Source organism: Toxotes jaculatrix, chromosome 24, assembly GCF_017976425.1.
Source record: "Toxotes jaculatrix isolate fToxJac2 chromosome 24, fToxJac2.pri, whole genome shotgun sequence".
NCBI lineage: Eukaryota > Metazoa > Chordata > Actinopteri > Toxotidae > Toxotes > Toxotes jaculatrix.
The window spans coordinates 3,325,309-3,342,453 of NC_054417.1; the positions used below are offsets into that span (position 1 = coordinate 3,325,309).

Sequence of the window (17,145 nt, forward strand, 5' to 3'; positions counted from 1 at the left end):
CAGGACAGCACATGTGGGATGGAGATGCTGAAACCAGTGGAACACAGACGTAGACAAGACGTCAGGGCAAAGCATTTACACCTCACCAGAAGAACTGGTCCAACCTGAACGACAGCCGGCATTCTTCTGCCTCTCACTGTGTGACACTGTGTGAGAGTGTGTGTGTGTGTGTGTGACAAACACCAAAGGAGGGAAGGGAATCACCAGCATACACACACACACACACACACACACCTTAATGAAATAAGAAGCATGAGTGTGATTTTCGGGGGTAGGGATTAACGCACATCAGTGGATTAGAGCACAACAATGCCCAAGTGTTAATTAGCATCACCTCTGCAGGCCGTGCTTAAGCACACCTGACATACGTGTGCGTTTTTTTTCCCCTCTGCCAGAACTCACAAGATCCGAGGAAACACTCTTTCCTCTCTTTCTACCTTGTGATGAAAAGGGGTGAATGTATGACACTTCAGAGGGAAAGTAATCTATAGAGAGGAAAGAGGGGAATGAAAAAAAAAACCTTCTGAAGTCCCTCATTGTCAATCCCTGGTAATTCCCCTTTGTGTCCTGAGCTCTTCCCGTGAAGTAAAAAACAAAAGGAGCTGGGAGTCAGTCAGTCAGCGGCAGAGGAGAATTACAGTGACAGTTAGAAGAGTAAATTCCCTGCAAATTACACTATTAAGTCCACCACCATTTACAGCCATATCGCTGCTTCTTCTCCCTCTCCGCCTCTCTGGTGAGCAAACACGACACCACTCAAGAACGGTGAAGTGCCAGGGCGATTAGTGAAGCTAAATTTGCTGTGGCGGTGGTGGTGGTGGTGGTGGGGGGAGTGGTGGTGTTGGGGGTGCCATTTCACACTTTGATCCTCAGAAGAATGTGTAATTACACAGCTGCAGGAGGACGGTGTGGATTTAGCTGTGACAACAACAAAAAATGTCTTTAATGAACGAGCCGATGAGGAGCTGTCTTCGAGTCGGGTCCATCAGAGCGAGCGAGAGGACAGAGAAAGGGAAGCTGTGGAGAGCCTCCTCTCTGAAGGAAGACGACAGCAGCAGTCACAGACAGCTTGACCTTTGCAGTTTCCTACATTCAACTGTAATCAGGGGCCAAAATTACTCCTGAACATAAGAGAGATATATTAAATAGGGATGCAATGGTCTAATATGGCACACTGAGTATCAGCCATGAATAGCACAGCACTTTCCAACACTGATTAACCATCGTGTGCTGTTTATGAATGAATCTGATCTCTTTTTGCTGAACACGTCGCACACGCTGAAACCAGACAGGAGGGCATTTCAATTTTAAAAAAGTGTTCTGGGAACTGATACACCATCACATCCTCTTTTTAATGTCAGGATGTCTGGGATGCCCACATTTAAACTCCCATGCCAGCAGGCATCTGTCTGCTAAAGTGCCCTTCAGCTGAACACACAACATCCTCTAGCCTCTGGATGCTGCGCAGTAGTTACACAGTTCTTTGAACTGGGGCAGTTTTTCCCTTCAGGAGTCCACAAAGTTGACTGTGACTGCCTCCTTGAACACGTCTGACAGCCAAAGTGATCAAAATTCCAGTGCCACAACAAAAAAAAAAAAAAAAAAACTAAGGAAGAGAAACAGCAGGTTTGAACAGTTACATTAAACTTTAAAAATGCCTTTTGCATAGCTGAGCTCTGACGCACAAACGAATCCACACCGGACAACGCGCACGAGGAGGAGGGCAAAACGCTCTCAGCTTGTTCAACGTGCTGTCAGACGTCAGCACAGAGTCGGTACGGGAGCTGTAATCTGAAGTGAACCGGCACAGGCAGACCATGAGACAGCTACAGTACCTGCTGCTTCCCCTGAGAACAAACAACACCTGCAGTCTACATGCTGGTCCCTCAGGCTACAGGCCCCACACTAACACAGTAATCGAGAGAATCAGAGATAAGTCAGCTGTGCGCAGACTCTTCCTCTCTCCTTCAGCACAGATCACAGGAGGTTCTCGTGTCTCAAATGTGAGAATTTGCAGCTCAAACTCTCAGTAAATCAAAGAGCATCGACTAAATATCTAACCAACAATAACACAAATAGACTTCAGTACTTTTTTACAAAGCAGGCCTTGTTGTTTATCAAATAATTATATAGATGACAGAGGACGTATGTAAAGATTTTATTTATTTATTTTTCAATACTTTTATAATCTTAACACCTTAGGTGCAAATCTTTACACAACTCCCACAATCCTTCACTTTCGTCATCACATGCATTTTAGCAGGGCTCGAAAAATGTGTGGAAAATATATCAGAAGATCTTTTATCACCACTACGATTGCACCTATACACTCACATTTTACAAATGTATAATGAGAAGTCATTTTCAGTGTGCACTTAGTCAGAGGCTAAGAAGAAGAGGCGAGAGCGGCTGAACACGTACAGAGTCACATTAAAATAAAGTGCTAATTAAGCAGGACTACATGCCATCACTACAATTCACAGCGAGGCTGTGCAGAATCCTGTTCACCAAGCACATGGCCACAAACCAACACACACACAAACACACAGCTCGGTGATTAAACCCAGGTTTTTGACACTGTCCCTGCTGTCAGCGGTGAAGCCGGCGAGAGGAGGAATGTGCGGTTAATGTGGGCGATAAGTGGATTCTGCTGGCAGGAGCAGTCGGCACATCCGGTCAGATCTATTTAGTCCTCTCTCCGGCACTTACAGAGCTGGACTGTCGTCGTGATGATCCGCCTCTATTAAGAGAAGGCAACAGACTGCAGAGTCAGCGTCTGGTAACGGCTTCTAATTAACATGCTCTGTGAAAAGCAATCAAGGCCTGGGTGCATTCTAATCACACGCTCGCATTTAGCCTGCCTCAGCCAGAGCACAGCAGCATCTCAGTGAGAATCAGCAGGGACCGCTGGGCAGGCTGTGCGTGGCTGTGGCTGTCAGCGAAGCAGAGACATGACAGCTCAGGGGATACTGAGCAAGATGAGCTCCTCTGTGTGTGTGTGTGTGTGTGTGTGTGTGTGTGTGTGCACATTCACTGAGTGGAGGCAATCCATCCAGCCACCCAGTCGGTCCATCCACCCCTGCACCCTCTCATCCCCACCAGCCAGCCTCTCTGCTCGCCTTCGGGGAGGGTGCGTGGGCGTGCTGAGGGGGGGGGGGACCAGCCAACCGATAAGACCGCGGCCTGTCACCAATCCTAATCCCCAATCACTCACAGGACAAAGCCTCCTGTCCACCACGCACATCCCCGTCTGTGACCACACTGAGAACATCAAACAGCAAACTTCCACCTGCCCGCTGAGATACCAGGGCTTAAACAGGGAGCTATTGTACAGGTAGACAGCCGAGGCTGCAACCAGCGCCACTCACATCCTCACAGAAGCGAAACACACATCACACCCGTATCACACTAAGACAGCGTGCACGCACAAAGCTGCTGATTAATAAAAGGTCAGTTTGGCCGAATGATTAATGTTCAGGTGATTACAACATCAGGGAGCAGGAAGCCGGGGGCTTCACAGCCCATCTCTGCATGTGTGGGACATTTATAACAACACAAGCAACATGGAAACAACACTACACCAGTGGCTCCTTAACTCTGATTACACCGTGAGCTGCTATGAGTTTGGAGTGTTCAGTGTGTGTATTGTGTTTTCCCCTCACTTTCGATTCCCATCACAGCAAACTGAACACATCCAGATGTGTTATGCATGGAGACAGAGCGCCACAGCAGCAGCAGGTGACTGAGTTTTTGTGGTAGAGGCGCACGACAGTCTCACCACATCCTCATAATCCAAAATGTGAAACGGCAGCAATGCATTGTGGTCTACGGAGGCGAGTTGGCCGTCTATTCAGGTGGATTTCTGACAGTGATTGTTTAACATTAGAGCTCTTTCACTTTCCTTTACTGAAACACTAACTACTTATGTTGGTAGATGTTTTCTTTCTGATGTTTAAGTCACTTATGGCTGCACTCTGCACCTCCACAATAAAACACCACCATAAATGCGAGACACATTACCATTGCCTGGTTTCTGACAGCTTTTAATAGTTCATGGTGGATTAATCCTTAACTATAAGCAGGTTTCAGGAAGTTTTATTCAATTGTTTTATAACAATGTCAAGATGTTTAGATGACAAGTCTCAGGCCCGTAAAAAGTCGGGGTCAAATAGGGGTCAAAGCTTTTATGAATGAGGCTTGGTCTCATTCAGGAGTTTTTACAACAAAATAAGCGGTTGTTTCTCGGCACATTGCAGGATCCTTCATGCGCTAATTAACCCAGTCACCAGCTGAAACCACTATCCTGTAATTAGCTCCTCAGGTGACCCCCACCTTAGCGAGAATATGGGAGCGAAGAATCCGTGGAATGAAATAAAAACATTATCTGAAAACACAGTTAAATAAAAAGAGGTGTATTAGCAAAGGAAACAGAATAAGTGAAGGGTGTTTGTTTACCTGCTCCAGAATCCTGCGGTACCTCCGCGTAGCCTGTTCCACTAAGTCCCGGACGGTCCAGCTAGTTTTACAGGGAACCACCACCGCGGTGTCCCCGAAAGTCACTGTAACTTTCATACTGACCACAAAGTCAGACAGTATTTTAACAGAGTTGAGGAATAAATCCGAGTTTCGGTCTCCTCTCGACCCGGAGCTGCTCCCTGTGCGAGCGAAGTGGCACCTGTCTGTCGAAACTGGAGCAACAGGTGTCTCTGGTCAGGATGAAATCACGGTGATCTCACTGCTCCGCTTTTCCAGCCACGTCGTATGAGAGCGCGGAGGATCCCCCCAGACCTCCGGGGACCTTATTTTCACGCCTCGCTGTCATGAAAGTCGGAGGAAAGCGGTGGTTACGGCCGCTCAGTGTGACTTTGTGCCATGATCAGCTGTTCGCTGATACACCCGGGCAAAACAAACCGAGAGGAACCCGGAAGGAACCGCGGCGCTCGCTCTGACCGTCCGAGCACTCCGCTCAGGCTTTGGTTTAGTTTATTAAATCATATGTTCTCATATTATTGTTATTTAAAACAGCTCCCAAACATGTTTGACGTGTTTTAACAGCTTATGCAGCTGTTACACATGTTAAACTGTAATAATCCTATAACAAATTTAATCCTGTAACAATAAACGAAACTAAAATACTTTTTTTTTCCTGTACCTGCTTTCATCCATGTCCTCTTTAAGTCTGCACATTTTGGTGATTATATTTTGTATATTTTAAATAAATATCTATTAATCATTACAACTCATTTCACAGTCAGGTTAACATTTAAAAACAGGAACATAAAGAAAATGAGTTATTCAAAATCAGAATTTCGTTTTATCTGGAAGTTTAGTTCCAGTTATAATTTAGTTATTCAGTGTTTTAGAATTATACACAACAGCTTGTGTAAAGGCCATATTTTATGTCTCCTGTAAATTCACATTATTTCATAGGATAAACTGAAGATGAGGTAAACTCCTTCACTAATGTCCCTGCACACACACACACACAGTCCGCCACACCTCTACTCACACACATCACAAATACTAATTACTTAATCGTTATTGTGTGTCATTTTATGTCATTAGGTGTGTTGTGAAATTGCCTTTATGGATATTAATGGCAGCGGACACGCTCCCGTGCCTTATTCCCGCTCTTTGTCTGCTCTTGCTCTCGGGAATTTCCTCCCCGTCGAATCAGAAAGCCACCACAGCAGATGGATTCATAATTGGGACAAGCAAATTATTTCCACTGCCACTGTAATTTATCTGAAAAGTACAGAAGGGAACAATGAAGGCCTGACAGCCTCCTTTGCCTCTTGTTGCATCTCATTCCTCTTATATCCAATAAACAAGTTGAGTTTTTATTTGTTTGTTTGTTTGTTTGTTTGTTTTTATTGAGGTGAGGGTAAGGTTTGAGGACAGAAAGCAAATAGAGAGCTGAGGAGAAAGAGGTGATCCCTGATTAGCAGATCCTACAGTGAGTGCATCCTTTGTCCATGATCCCTGGGCTCTGATTTTTAAGACAGAGCATAATTTCACACCTGGTTTAACACTGTGTCTGCAGAGCCACTGAGAGTGTATGATGCTGGTTATGTTCCCCCAGCGAGGTCATGGCAGCTGCTGACTCAGCACTTGGCTGCAGGCACACTCAGTCAGCAGTGGAACATGTGTGTTTCTATGCAACATTATCTAAACCCCGGCAGCTGATGGGAAAACAACACATCTTAACTGTTGTCTGTGGATTTACTTTCCACACTCACCTGTTTTCAGCCGGTTAAAAAATTGCGCTTTTCAGTTGCACTCGGCAACTTTGCACTTCAGGCGCTCCGAGAGGCAACGTGAGATTGCTGGTAGAAATTCTGAAAGTTTGAAGGACGTCATTATTCAGAAATCATGTAAAGTGGATCCAGTAAACTGCACACTCTGAGGTAAATGTGTTCCATGTAACAGCAGGTGCAGAGACTGAAAACATATTTTGGATGATGATAGTGAGTCCTAATTGTGAATGGAGTGCTTGTGCAGTCCTTTGGTGTACACGCTACACTCTCACTGCAATCAAGTTTTGGTTTTTGTTTTTTGTTTTTTTTTTGTTTTTAGGTTTTATTCATGCACTCATGCAGGTTTTATAAGATTATTTTTTGGAAGCTTTGGCTTCACTCAGGAAAACAAAGAGACCAAATCAGACATCTTGTAGTTATGTGGTACATCTTAACCACTGTGCCACGATGCATTTCTTCATCTTCAAAACTCTCCTTATGCAGCTTCTGATTCTTTTAATTTCACTACAGCTTGTAAAGTACAGCAGCAACAACACGCACAAATGACAAATTCAAAGAGAAAAATAAAGAAAAATATTCTAAGCTCAAAGTTCACTTTCTTCTTCTGGAGCTTTTGACCACAGCACGCTGCCTTCTTTAGTGAATGGAAGTGGCTCAGGACATGTGACGAGCTGAGCTCTGTACATGAGTCAGGTGAGGTGAGATCACATTACCACATGTGGGACTGCTGCATAGAGAAGCTCTGTTGTTTGTTGAGGGTGGCTACCTGTGTGTACAGTTCCCGTTTATGTTGTGGGAGAACAATAGAATCTGTTGGACATGACATGACAGAGGCCTCGGTGAAGGAACAGAACGATAACATGTCAGTGTCAGAAATGTCGAGTGCTGTGACAACACGCACACAAAGTTGATTTTATCTATTCCCACATAAGACGGGAGCTGTTGTCTGACCTGAGAGGAGAGAGGAGACAAGTTTGACAACACACGCTGCTGTGCAGCGTTTGCGCAACGGCACCGCTGTCAGTTGTTCACTCGGTGATGTCACTTCCTCTTTTAATAGAGCAGTATGTGCTCCAGCACGCCCTCACATGTTTTGATGTTGAGCTATGTGTGACTGAGAAGCAGGACGAAGAGTTTTGGAGAGTTTGTTGTTGATCAGAATTTGAAAAGCTCAGGTTTACAGTTGTTTTTGAGCTAAAGTGCTGCTCCAAGTGCAAGCTGTATGTGTTTAAACGCTCTATCAAACCTTTCTTTTGAGTCTTTTCAATCTTACCCTCGTCTGGAAGTAAGGCATGCTACCCAAAGTGTTGGCCATCAATAAAAGCCCAGTGATGGTTTTTGTTGTTTTGTTCGTCTCTGAGTGCAATTTACAGGGTTGGCTTGTCTGGGTCGATAGCCGTGTTGATTTGCTTTCAGTCTTCAAGCAGTGCCCCTTTTCTAAAGAGCAAAATTGACATGTTCTCAGCGGCAATGCCACCACCCCTGTGTTTTAGCTCAGTGTGAGACTGAAGCCAGTCAATAGCCGAGACTTGCTTCCCTTCCTGCTGCGCTGCTTACAATTACAGGCCCTGAATCAGTAGCAAGGATTACTCATAAAAACCTGCTCTCGCTCTCTGTGAGTGTATGTGTGTAGCTGCGCAAGTAGAGCAGGAGAGATAGTGTTCGCAATCACAAAATATGACTTTCATTCAGCGTGAGGATTTCATTTCAGACCTCAGGTATAATATTCATGCTGCAAAATTGCATTTCTTTTGTGTGCGACTGCTGAAAAGCTCCAATCGAATGGATAAAGGCGCTCGCCTGTGAATTACAAGTGTTGCTAAAGTTGCCCGAATTGTTGTCTGAAATTATCACAGTTATTCAAAGCAAAACAGCTATCATCAGGCACCATGATCCACGGACACACACAGATGCATTTTGTACTTTGGAGCTTATAACACTTCTACAACTTAGGAGGATCTTTGTGAAGCACTGCTGGCAGTCCACTTCCTATTGGATTTTTTTTTTAAGAGACTGCAGGTACAGTATGAGGAGAAGTGTGCAGAATTGTAAAAGTAAGAGGAAGAGGAAGTTGGAGGCTTTGATGTTTTTCAGTCCCATAAACCAACATGTTGAACAGAAGTCCTCCGTGTTTCAGTCTAAATGTGGAAAGTGTTAAAAACAAACATTTAAAATGCTGGAACAGAGCTTAAGGACGATGCAGGCAGATCAGTTCAGTTGAGTGTTTAACCCGTGTGGAGCAATCCGCCATGTTTTACACAGGGCGCAAACCAAAAGGATTTTAGAAGGAAAACTCCACCATCAGATTCTCTCACACCTTTAGAAATCCTCAGTCTGGCTCATCTATACTTCATAATTCCCTGGATGCATTTCCACAGCCCCCAGAGAAGGGAAAGTGGTTTTCAGCCGGCCAGTGCATCGGCAGACAGTTCAGCAGCCATAACACAGAGTAACAGCAGAGATTTTCCAGCTGGAAAATGCAAAAGCTGTGCCTCTCATACAAATACAACATCTCCAGCCCGAGCTCACCCTGCAAGATTCATGTAGCGCTTGAAAACATCCATCAGGATTTTATTTATGAAACCTGCTCACACTGAATTTCCACCTTTTCTACACAGGGACCCCCGGTGCGAGATAAAGTCAGACAGCTGAGAAAAGCTTATCAGGGTTTTACTTCGTGCAGTCGGACTGTGTCACATTCACAATGAAAAGTCTGGAAAGTGCATAGAAACACAGGAACCAAACATAAATGTGCATTGTATGTCATGTTGTGATTTTCTTGTGATGCTGTCTAACCGGGAAGTCCTATTCTACTGTTGTGCACATTGAAAGACCTTCAAAATAAGAGCCATGGACACATGTAAAATTAATAGTAACATCATTTTCATGTTGTACAAGTTCGGCTGCATGTCACCATCCCCTCAAAACATTAGAGACATCTGTGATCTCACTGCTGGTGCGTGTGTGTGTGTGTGTATGACATTTTTGGAGTGTGTATACAGAGCCCTCGGCTGCTAAATGCCATGCAGATATTTGAAGAAATGCATCCTTTTCTTTGATCGAACACTCAAAGAAAGCTGCTGTTGAAGTGCCAGAAGCTGACTGAATGCATCTTGTTATGCAAGCGGATGAGTAAGGTTTTCTGTTATTCATTTACTTTTGGAGCATCTCCACTGGCAAGAAACCAGAAACGAGTTATTATATCATCAGCGGCATAAAAGATCATAGAGCAGGTTACGAAGGAAAAAAATCAGGCTACAGGTGATCACAGTCAGAGGTAGAGGATGTGGATTTGTCGATTACATCCACGCGTCTGCACATATTTTCACACTCTTTTCACGGAAGAAACATATTTTCTCACTTTTCCTTGCGAGGAAGCCACAAAGGAGAAGTCATTCCATCTTAGACTGTTGCACCCGCCTAATTAGACTAATTAGATTTTTCTCAGCTGAAGCTTGGAGTTTAACAAGACTCGACTCTCGCCCTTTGAGCCGTGTTCCTTGATGGGTGAGAATGAGACTTTATATTCACTAGGCAGGTAGCACATCACACACTCTCTCACACACACACACATCCCTTAATGGATCAAATTAGCGCCCTGGCACATAAACCCTGTTTTCCACCCATTCTTTCACCCCCCTCACTTGTTCCCTCTCCGTTTTCTGCTCCTTTCCTTCCTTGTTCCTTCTGTCGGAGACAGTCACCGCGTAATTAAAATCTACACTGAGACAAAAGTTGCTTTAATTTAAGTTCATTATACCGTGCCAGTCTGTGGCTTCGTGGGAGATCTTTTTTAGAAATCCGCTGCCTTGAAACCATGGCAACTGCCGCATAACCTAATTTTCCGCCTAATCACAGCGAGAGAGACTGCTGAACATTGATTTGGACAATTATGGGCCTACATTTGCAACAAAAGCAAACAAGGCAGAGGCAGCGGTTGGGAAAGGTGAAGTGGGGAGGGGGGCCAAGTGAGACTTAAGTGCTTACAGGGGAAATGAAAGAGAGAGCAGAGGAGAGGGGGCAGCACGGCGAGGCTACATGTCTCAATAGTTTAATGGCTCTAAAATGGCACCTTTTTCTCTGTCTGCAGCTCGTAAATGTCGCCGTGATGTCATTCTTTTCAATCTGACTGACATCCTGTGGCTCATCCACGCCGCCCCCTCCTCACGAACTTATCTCCTGTGCCTATTCAACCTGCTAATTTGACCGAGAGTACATTTCTATTTACAGCAGGCACCACTGCATTTTCACTGGCCATTTCCACAATCGCCTCCTCTATAACCAGAATTACACACAGTAGTTTATGTAGTTCTGCTTCTAAACGGCATGTGTCCATTGAAAATACTCAGTGGCGCGGAGTATGGTTAGTGCTACTGTAGGCAACAAAAAAAACCTGAGGTTTATAATCAGGCAACTAAAAGACTTAAGGGCATAACACTGGATTTCTGTCCAAATCATACTTGTTACTTAGTTAGATCAAGGCAGGCACAGTGTCAGGAAGTCAGGTGATGTCAGAACATCTGTCATTTGTGTGAATTGACCCTTTAAACTTACCCAGTTAGTCTGTTTGCCTGTGACAAAGGCCTCAAGCTCTGGTCAGTAACACCACTGCACGCCTGGATTTTAATACAAGCAGGAGGGGCCGTTCCATTGGTGGGAGCCTCACAGGTCAAAGGTCAGGAGAGTCAAAAAGTTGAGAAGGGCTTTACTGTAATAACACCGCCTCATTACAGGGTATCATTACCTTCTCAGCAGGGTCAGACAGTTGTTTTGGCTGACCTGGCTTCAAAGAGACACGGTCGATTTCTGTTGCTGTTACGTGACCTCGCTCAAATCGTGTGGATTCTGGGTAATGGTGATTACGACTGGGCTCATATCGAGAGGAACATGGTGGGGTTAAGTCAGCAGAGGAAAGCAAAAGAGACAGAAAACTCACTCACCGAGCTGCTGTGTTGTGCTTGTGCGTGCATGAATGTCCACTGCTTCTCTTTTGTGGGTGTAGGTGTGCGAAGGGGCCGTCGTCGCAGCTCTTCGCTGCGTGCGGTGGCTGTGATGGGAGAACTAATGACAATCCATCGACCAAACACACTCAATTAAGTTATGCAAATGCACTAATTGCGAATGCATAGCAGTCCTGCCTCAGCACTTAACCCTCGCTAACCTGTTTAAAGGTTTCCATACCAGCTTACAGTTTGGCTGGCAGGTTGGATCTGTCTCTGGCATTCAACAGAGGATGAATAGAGGGTGTGGGGAGGGAGGAGGGTGTGTGTGTTTTTGCATGTACGTGTGCAGGGGCGAAGAAGAAAAGAGAGATCAAAATTGCCCTTCTGCCAATCAAAAAACCCAATTATCATTCTCAATCAGCACTGGAAAGACACAAAGAGCGGCTCTCATACAATGGATCAGTGGTCTAGACCAGAACAATTACTGCATAATTAGTTCATCAGACAATCCCAGATTGATCCAACTTTGATTTGCATGCAGAATTGGGTCGGAGGAAAGCCTGGCTCTGAGCATCCACAAGATGTTCCCATCAAGCCGGCTGCGGCTCAGGCTGTGCCGGCAACTGAGGAATGTAAGTGTCTGAGAGAGGAGCAGTTCAACAAAGCAGAAATGACACTGTGAGAAAAATACCTCGGTCAAAAACCTGAGCTCCATCACCCTGTTACACAGGTTACTGGAACTTTTGCTCTGCCTCGTGCTTCTGGGGGAAGATGGAGGATCAGGGAGTGGAGAAATTACTTCTGTGTCCCTTCAGCAGGCACAGTGTGGAATGATGGAGCTCCTTTTAACCTAAATGCCCCCAATTTGAATCTTTCTCCATAAGTGAAGATTTTGGTGATGAGGGTGTCTCTGCCGTCATTACGGAGCAGACTCGCTGCAGTGCATGATTGCGAGTCAGAGGGTGTTATTCACTTGACCAGCCTGGACCTGATTCTGCAGCCGGGAGGCTCTCGGTGTGGTGAAAGGAGCCCCCGATCGATGACAAGGAGAAGGTGGAGGGGGGGAGAGAGTGGTCTGAACTTGTCACAGGGAAGGCGTCACGCTGGGCTTCTTTCAAAAATCCAGGCTCGATCACTTTCTGGGAGAGAAAAGGCGCCGTGCTTTCTGCACACTGTGAATAGACTGTGATTGCCTGTGATACAAAGGGACCGGGGTACAGGTAATGACTGTGTGGTTTTGACAGACACCACCCAGCAGCAGCCACATAGCTACATGCTCCAGCATTTGATTTGGGATAACCGTTGCTATGGAGACCGTACCATTTGATTGGTGCCCTGCTTTTTTTTGGGAGGGGGGGGTTGATTTACATACAGTCTTTTCCTGAATCTGGGGAAAGCGTTATTTAATACCAAAGAGTCTCATACACTGTGAACCTCATTTAAAGGAGCAGAAGTGAATCTAAAATGAACATATCAATTCAATTTGAAAGCAAATTTGTCTTTGTTTGTCTTTTAAATCTCTAAAGACATGTTTTTTGCAAATAACCTCATCAGGGACCTTTTTCTTTTTTAAGGACACTGAGGTCCTCTGTGTTTTGGAGGGAATCTGGAGGTTTTAGCCTGGCAGGGAGTTAGAAATTATTTTTATATACTGCAAATGTTTTGCAAATGTATTCTGAAAGAATGTTTTTTTTTTTTTTTTTTATCATGCAGAAGACTTTTTTCTGTTCTGTTTTACCAAAAATGTTGGTTAAGGAAAAGGAAAGATGGCTGTTTTAGTTAAATATTTTTAAAAAAAAGTAAACCAGCTTCTCTCTGATCTTTTCTGAACCTTAACTTCTGGAAAGTGCAGCGAGTGCCCAAACATATGCATGAACACATGACTCACACTTCAGTTACTGACAAGAAAAAAAAACACAAAATACATTTGACCATTTAGACTCAATATATTTAAATGTGACCTTATTCAGATAAATAAACAAGCGGATAAAGGATTCAGTATTTCTCCACCAGAATTTGAATTTCACTCTCAGCAGCATGGAGGAGGCTTTGAAACCACACTCAGACCTTCATGATTTGAGATAAAATTTAATAATCAAATAAATAAAATGTGAAAAATTCAAATAATTCATGTGGGCGGGTCAGCAGAGTACAGCTCTGCCTCTTTTCCTAAAGTCAAGGCCACATGTTACCTTGTGACTATCAATTTCCCAGGCATATGTATCCCCATTAATTCAGTAATATGCTGTCTTGTATCTTCTTTTTCTCGTCTCACTAAATCCAAACTGCACTTTCCCAAGGAAACAGTTTAAATATGAACGGAGCAAAGCATGGAAATAAACTCCGTGCCCTGTCTCTCGGCTCACAGGTCGATCGCTGGGCTAAGTCCAGGCTTACAGCTGCTTCATCTAGACTACACCAAGGTTGAGGATGAAAGGAAGATCTATTTCTGTCCAGCTCTCCTTTGTAATTAGAGAGGAATCCATACGGGGTAGTTTCTCAACCAAGTCTACAATTCTGCCGAGCCATAATTTACTTAATTACTCAGAGACGCCTCTTTGATTCAGTCAATATCAGAAAGAGCTTTTTGGAGGAGAGGTAGGGAATGATAGTAATTTTGAGGCTGTTTGGCTCCCACTTGCTGCTGTAAGGAGAGCTGCTTTTTTTCCCTGTGAGCAATAAACTGATTACAGATGAGAGGTTGTCAGATGTGTCTGTTGTGCCTTTTTACTTGGTGACAGAGTGATTCAATGGTGAGGACTTCAGTAAACGCACACTTTAAATCCCATAATAGTGGGAATAGCTAATATTGATCCCATCTTTCTGTCTGCCTAATATCCTTCAGCTATTGTGCGGACCTGAGATGGGTGCAGTTTACTTTAGTAAGTTCATTTGATTCAAATGGTAAATTGGAAATGAAATTCAAACGGTGAACATCAAGTTCTTGAAATCTAAAGAAAACAAGCTCGAACTGAAAGTGAAATCCACCCAACCTTGCTCCACACACAGACAAAAGACCACAACATCTTCGCCAGAGTTCAGTGAACCTCTGGGATTTGTAAGACCTCTCTATAAGAACCTTGAGGCGACGAAAGGCGGGGTGCCACTTACCTGCTGGAAATCCTGCAAGCAGGTTTTTTTTCCCCCTAACCAGAGAGGGAACGCGCCAGGCCTTACCTGAAAGCCTCTCTCTGCAGGACTGAGATTAGAGCACATTCCTCACTGTTTCCACTCATGTAGGGAGCACGTAAGTGGTCACCGCAGCTCTGATGTAACGCGAGGTCTCAAGCGTCTTTGAAGTGGCTGGATAAGCCGGCCTTGGACGCCGGCGAGTTCAAAAGGGCCCACAGAGGGATTTTGAAACAGAGGAAGGAATCCAGCTCTTCCTCAGATCATTTCCAGCTTCATTTCCCACCGTGTCAGCGAACAGTCTGAGAAGGGGAAAAAGAAAAAAATCTTGGAAGGCTTGTAGGCGACTGAGTGACTCAGACGTGCTGGTCGTTTCACTCTGGGAGGCCAGCGAGGACAGAAAAGGAAAGGACAGACAAACCCCTGAGCCGTGTTTTTGTTTTTACATCTTTGATCCACAAAGTCCACAATTCTACAATAAATATGTCAGTAAAATTTCCCATAGAAATTATGACCAAACTATAAATATAAAATCTAAAGGTGTTGTGATAATTCACACGACACTGAGGCCCAAAGAGGACAAATCTGACTCTGACCTTAACCTCAGCGAGTCAACAAGTCACCAGCCATGTCTCCAGCGCCAAACTGTCTCGCCAGCGTCTGGGCAAACCTCGCAGGCTTTTGACTCTGGACTGAAAATAGTTTTCAGTTTCCCTTCAAAGTTAGAACAACATATCAAAAAAGGAAAATATGTGCTGCGTATCACAAAAAGGTGAGTGAAATATTAAAACCCAGGAGACCGACGCACACATGGCTGCTAAAATGGAAAATTCTACCTGTCTTGTGGGTCATTGTACACACTTTTCACTGTAATTCAATCTGGCATGTTTAGTATCATTGGAAACTTCAGGATCTTGACGGGAATTCAAAATGAAGTTCAGCGGGTTTGAACAAACCTTGGCTGTGCACCACAGGCTTGAACGACAGACCCACCAGTGGATCTACGTGAGCTGAAGTGATTATTAAGCAACAGCAGAGCTGGCAGTTCTTCTCTATTATAAATATAAAAGTTACAATAATCATACAAGTGTTGTTTTTGGGAAGGTTTGGGTGCATGAATAATGTGTGAGCCCTGAGCCTTGGTTCACACTGGAGACAGGACAGTGATTTTATCTGCGATGAAGAATGGGCTTAGGTATCGTATCAACCACAAAAGCAAGAACAATTATTCAAAGAAACCGTCCACTTTAAGATTTAAACAAAGAAAGAAACACTGCACTTTCTACAGAACAAGAATAGCTTACAGTTGTCATTCAAATTTTATTGGAACTACATTCTGTCAAACAAATAGCTCCTGTGAAAACTACTGACAGCATAAAACATTTCACTGCAATGAAATTCTGAAGCCAAAACAATCTGCATGGCTGGATACTTGGTGGGGGCCCGTATAGCTGACACCCCCCCCAACACCGAGAGGGGCTGTGCAGAAGTGAAATGCTTACAACAGGGAAGAATCTGAGCCTTGGGGGGAAGTACAAGTGAGTGACATTAGGTTCCTGTTGCTGCTGCACTGCTGTGGCCATCAAGTTGCAAATCCGAGTTGCCCTGAGCTAGCTGCCCTGAAGCAAAAACCTGCTCAAGGTGAGGTGTGATCCCTCAGTGTTGCTCTGCTGGTTACCACACCACACACTGACCACCTGCACCAGTGGAGCTTGTACTGTGCTTTTATGCATTTGATATAGCATACATTTCCTCCTCTCCACAGCCTCTCTCTGTCTCTCTTCACTGGCCTGTCAAATTGCCCGTTGGAGAAAAAGATGGTGAAGCCTGAGAGCTTGAGCTTTTTTTTTAAAAAAAAAAAACAGGGACAAAAAAGAACCCACAGGTTCTCCGTCCATGTCTAAGTGACAGGTGTCCAAGGCTGAGTGTGTGTGTGTGTGAGTGTCTGGTCAGGCGACAGATCCTGCTAATCCTGTCCGTCCCAAAGGACAGGCAGTGTGACTGGGTAATTGGCCACTGACTGAGCAAGACCACTCTGGAGGCACTGCTTATTGAACCACTGTCAGAGAGAGGAGAGGGAGAGGAGGTGGAGGCATAACGAGGCTGGAGAGGGATGGAGGAGAAGATGGAAAGACAGAAACAGAGGACAAAATCAAGAGAAAGATGAGCAGTAACGAGAAAAGAGAAGCGATACGGATTGAAATAAATGAATAAATAAAGACCAGGAGAGAGAGTGAGGGGGTGAAGAAATAAAGAGGTGGCGAGAGCGTGGGTGGGTCACAGAGGTGGAGAGAGAAGGAAAAAAAGAAGAATAGAAATGAAAGCGAAGAGGGCAGAATTTTGAAGTGACCCCCGAAGCCACTGTTTCCTCTTCTCTCAGCTGAAATGTGACACTTTCATGATTACACTGGACCCCTTTTTTTTCGGGGGACTGGCTTAATCTTAAAAGGATGAGCAGGCAAAGGGATGGAGAAGAGTAGGAGGAAAGTGGAGTGGGGTGGGGTGGGGGTCTGAGGGGCATGGTAATGGAAGTCTAGGTTAATACTTCCCTCCTCCAGCTGGCCACCTAACAAATTGCCTTGTAAAAGCAGAAGCGATGGATAAATAGAGAATGAAATAAAAAAAAAAAGTATATCCCTCCAGCAAATTGGCTGTCATTGGATTATCCCCTATAAAGCAGGATTTGTGTGTGTGTATGTGTGGGTAGACTTTGGGGTATATGTGTGACCACCTTCTTGCATCACATAGATGTCGAGTGTGTGTGTGTGTGTGAAAAGGTAGAAGGGGAAGAGGATTGGATGAGCGATCATTGCTTC

The 17,145-nt window shown here is 44.6% G+C and overlaps 1 protein-coding gene across 3 annotated transcripts in view; it reads right to left on the reverse strand.

Annotated features, from left to right (window-relative positions):
* The window catches only part of pard3ba (par-3 family cell polarity regulator beta a), a 123,672-nt gene extending 118,788 nt beyond the window's left edge, over window positions 1-4,884 (reverse strand). For all 3 annotated transcript variants that reach the window (XM_041032693.1, XM_041032694.1, XM_041032692.1), the window contains exon 1: window positions 4,456-4,884. In XM_041032693.1, the coding sequence (XP_040888627.1) occupies window positions 4,456-4,572 (117 nt within the window). In that variant the 5' untranslated portion in view covers window positions 4,573-4,884. The remainder of the gene's footprint in view (window positions 1-4,455) is intronic.
* Window positions 4,885-17,145: the final 12,261 nt, after the last annotated feature.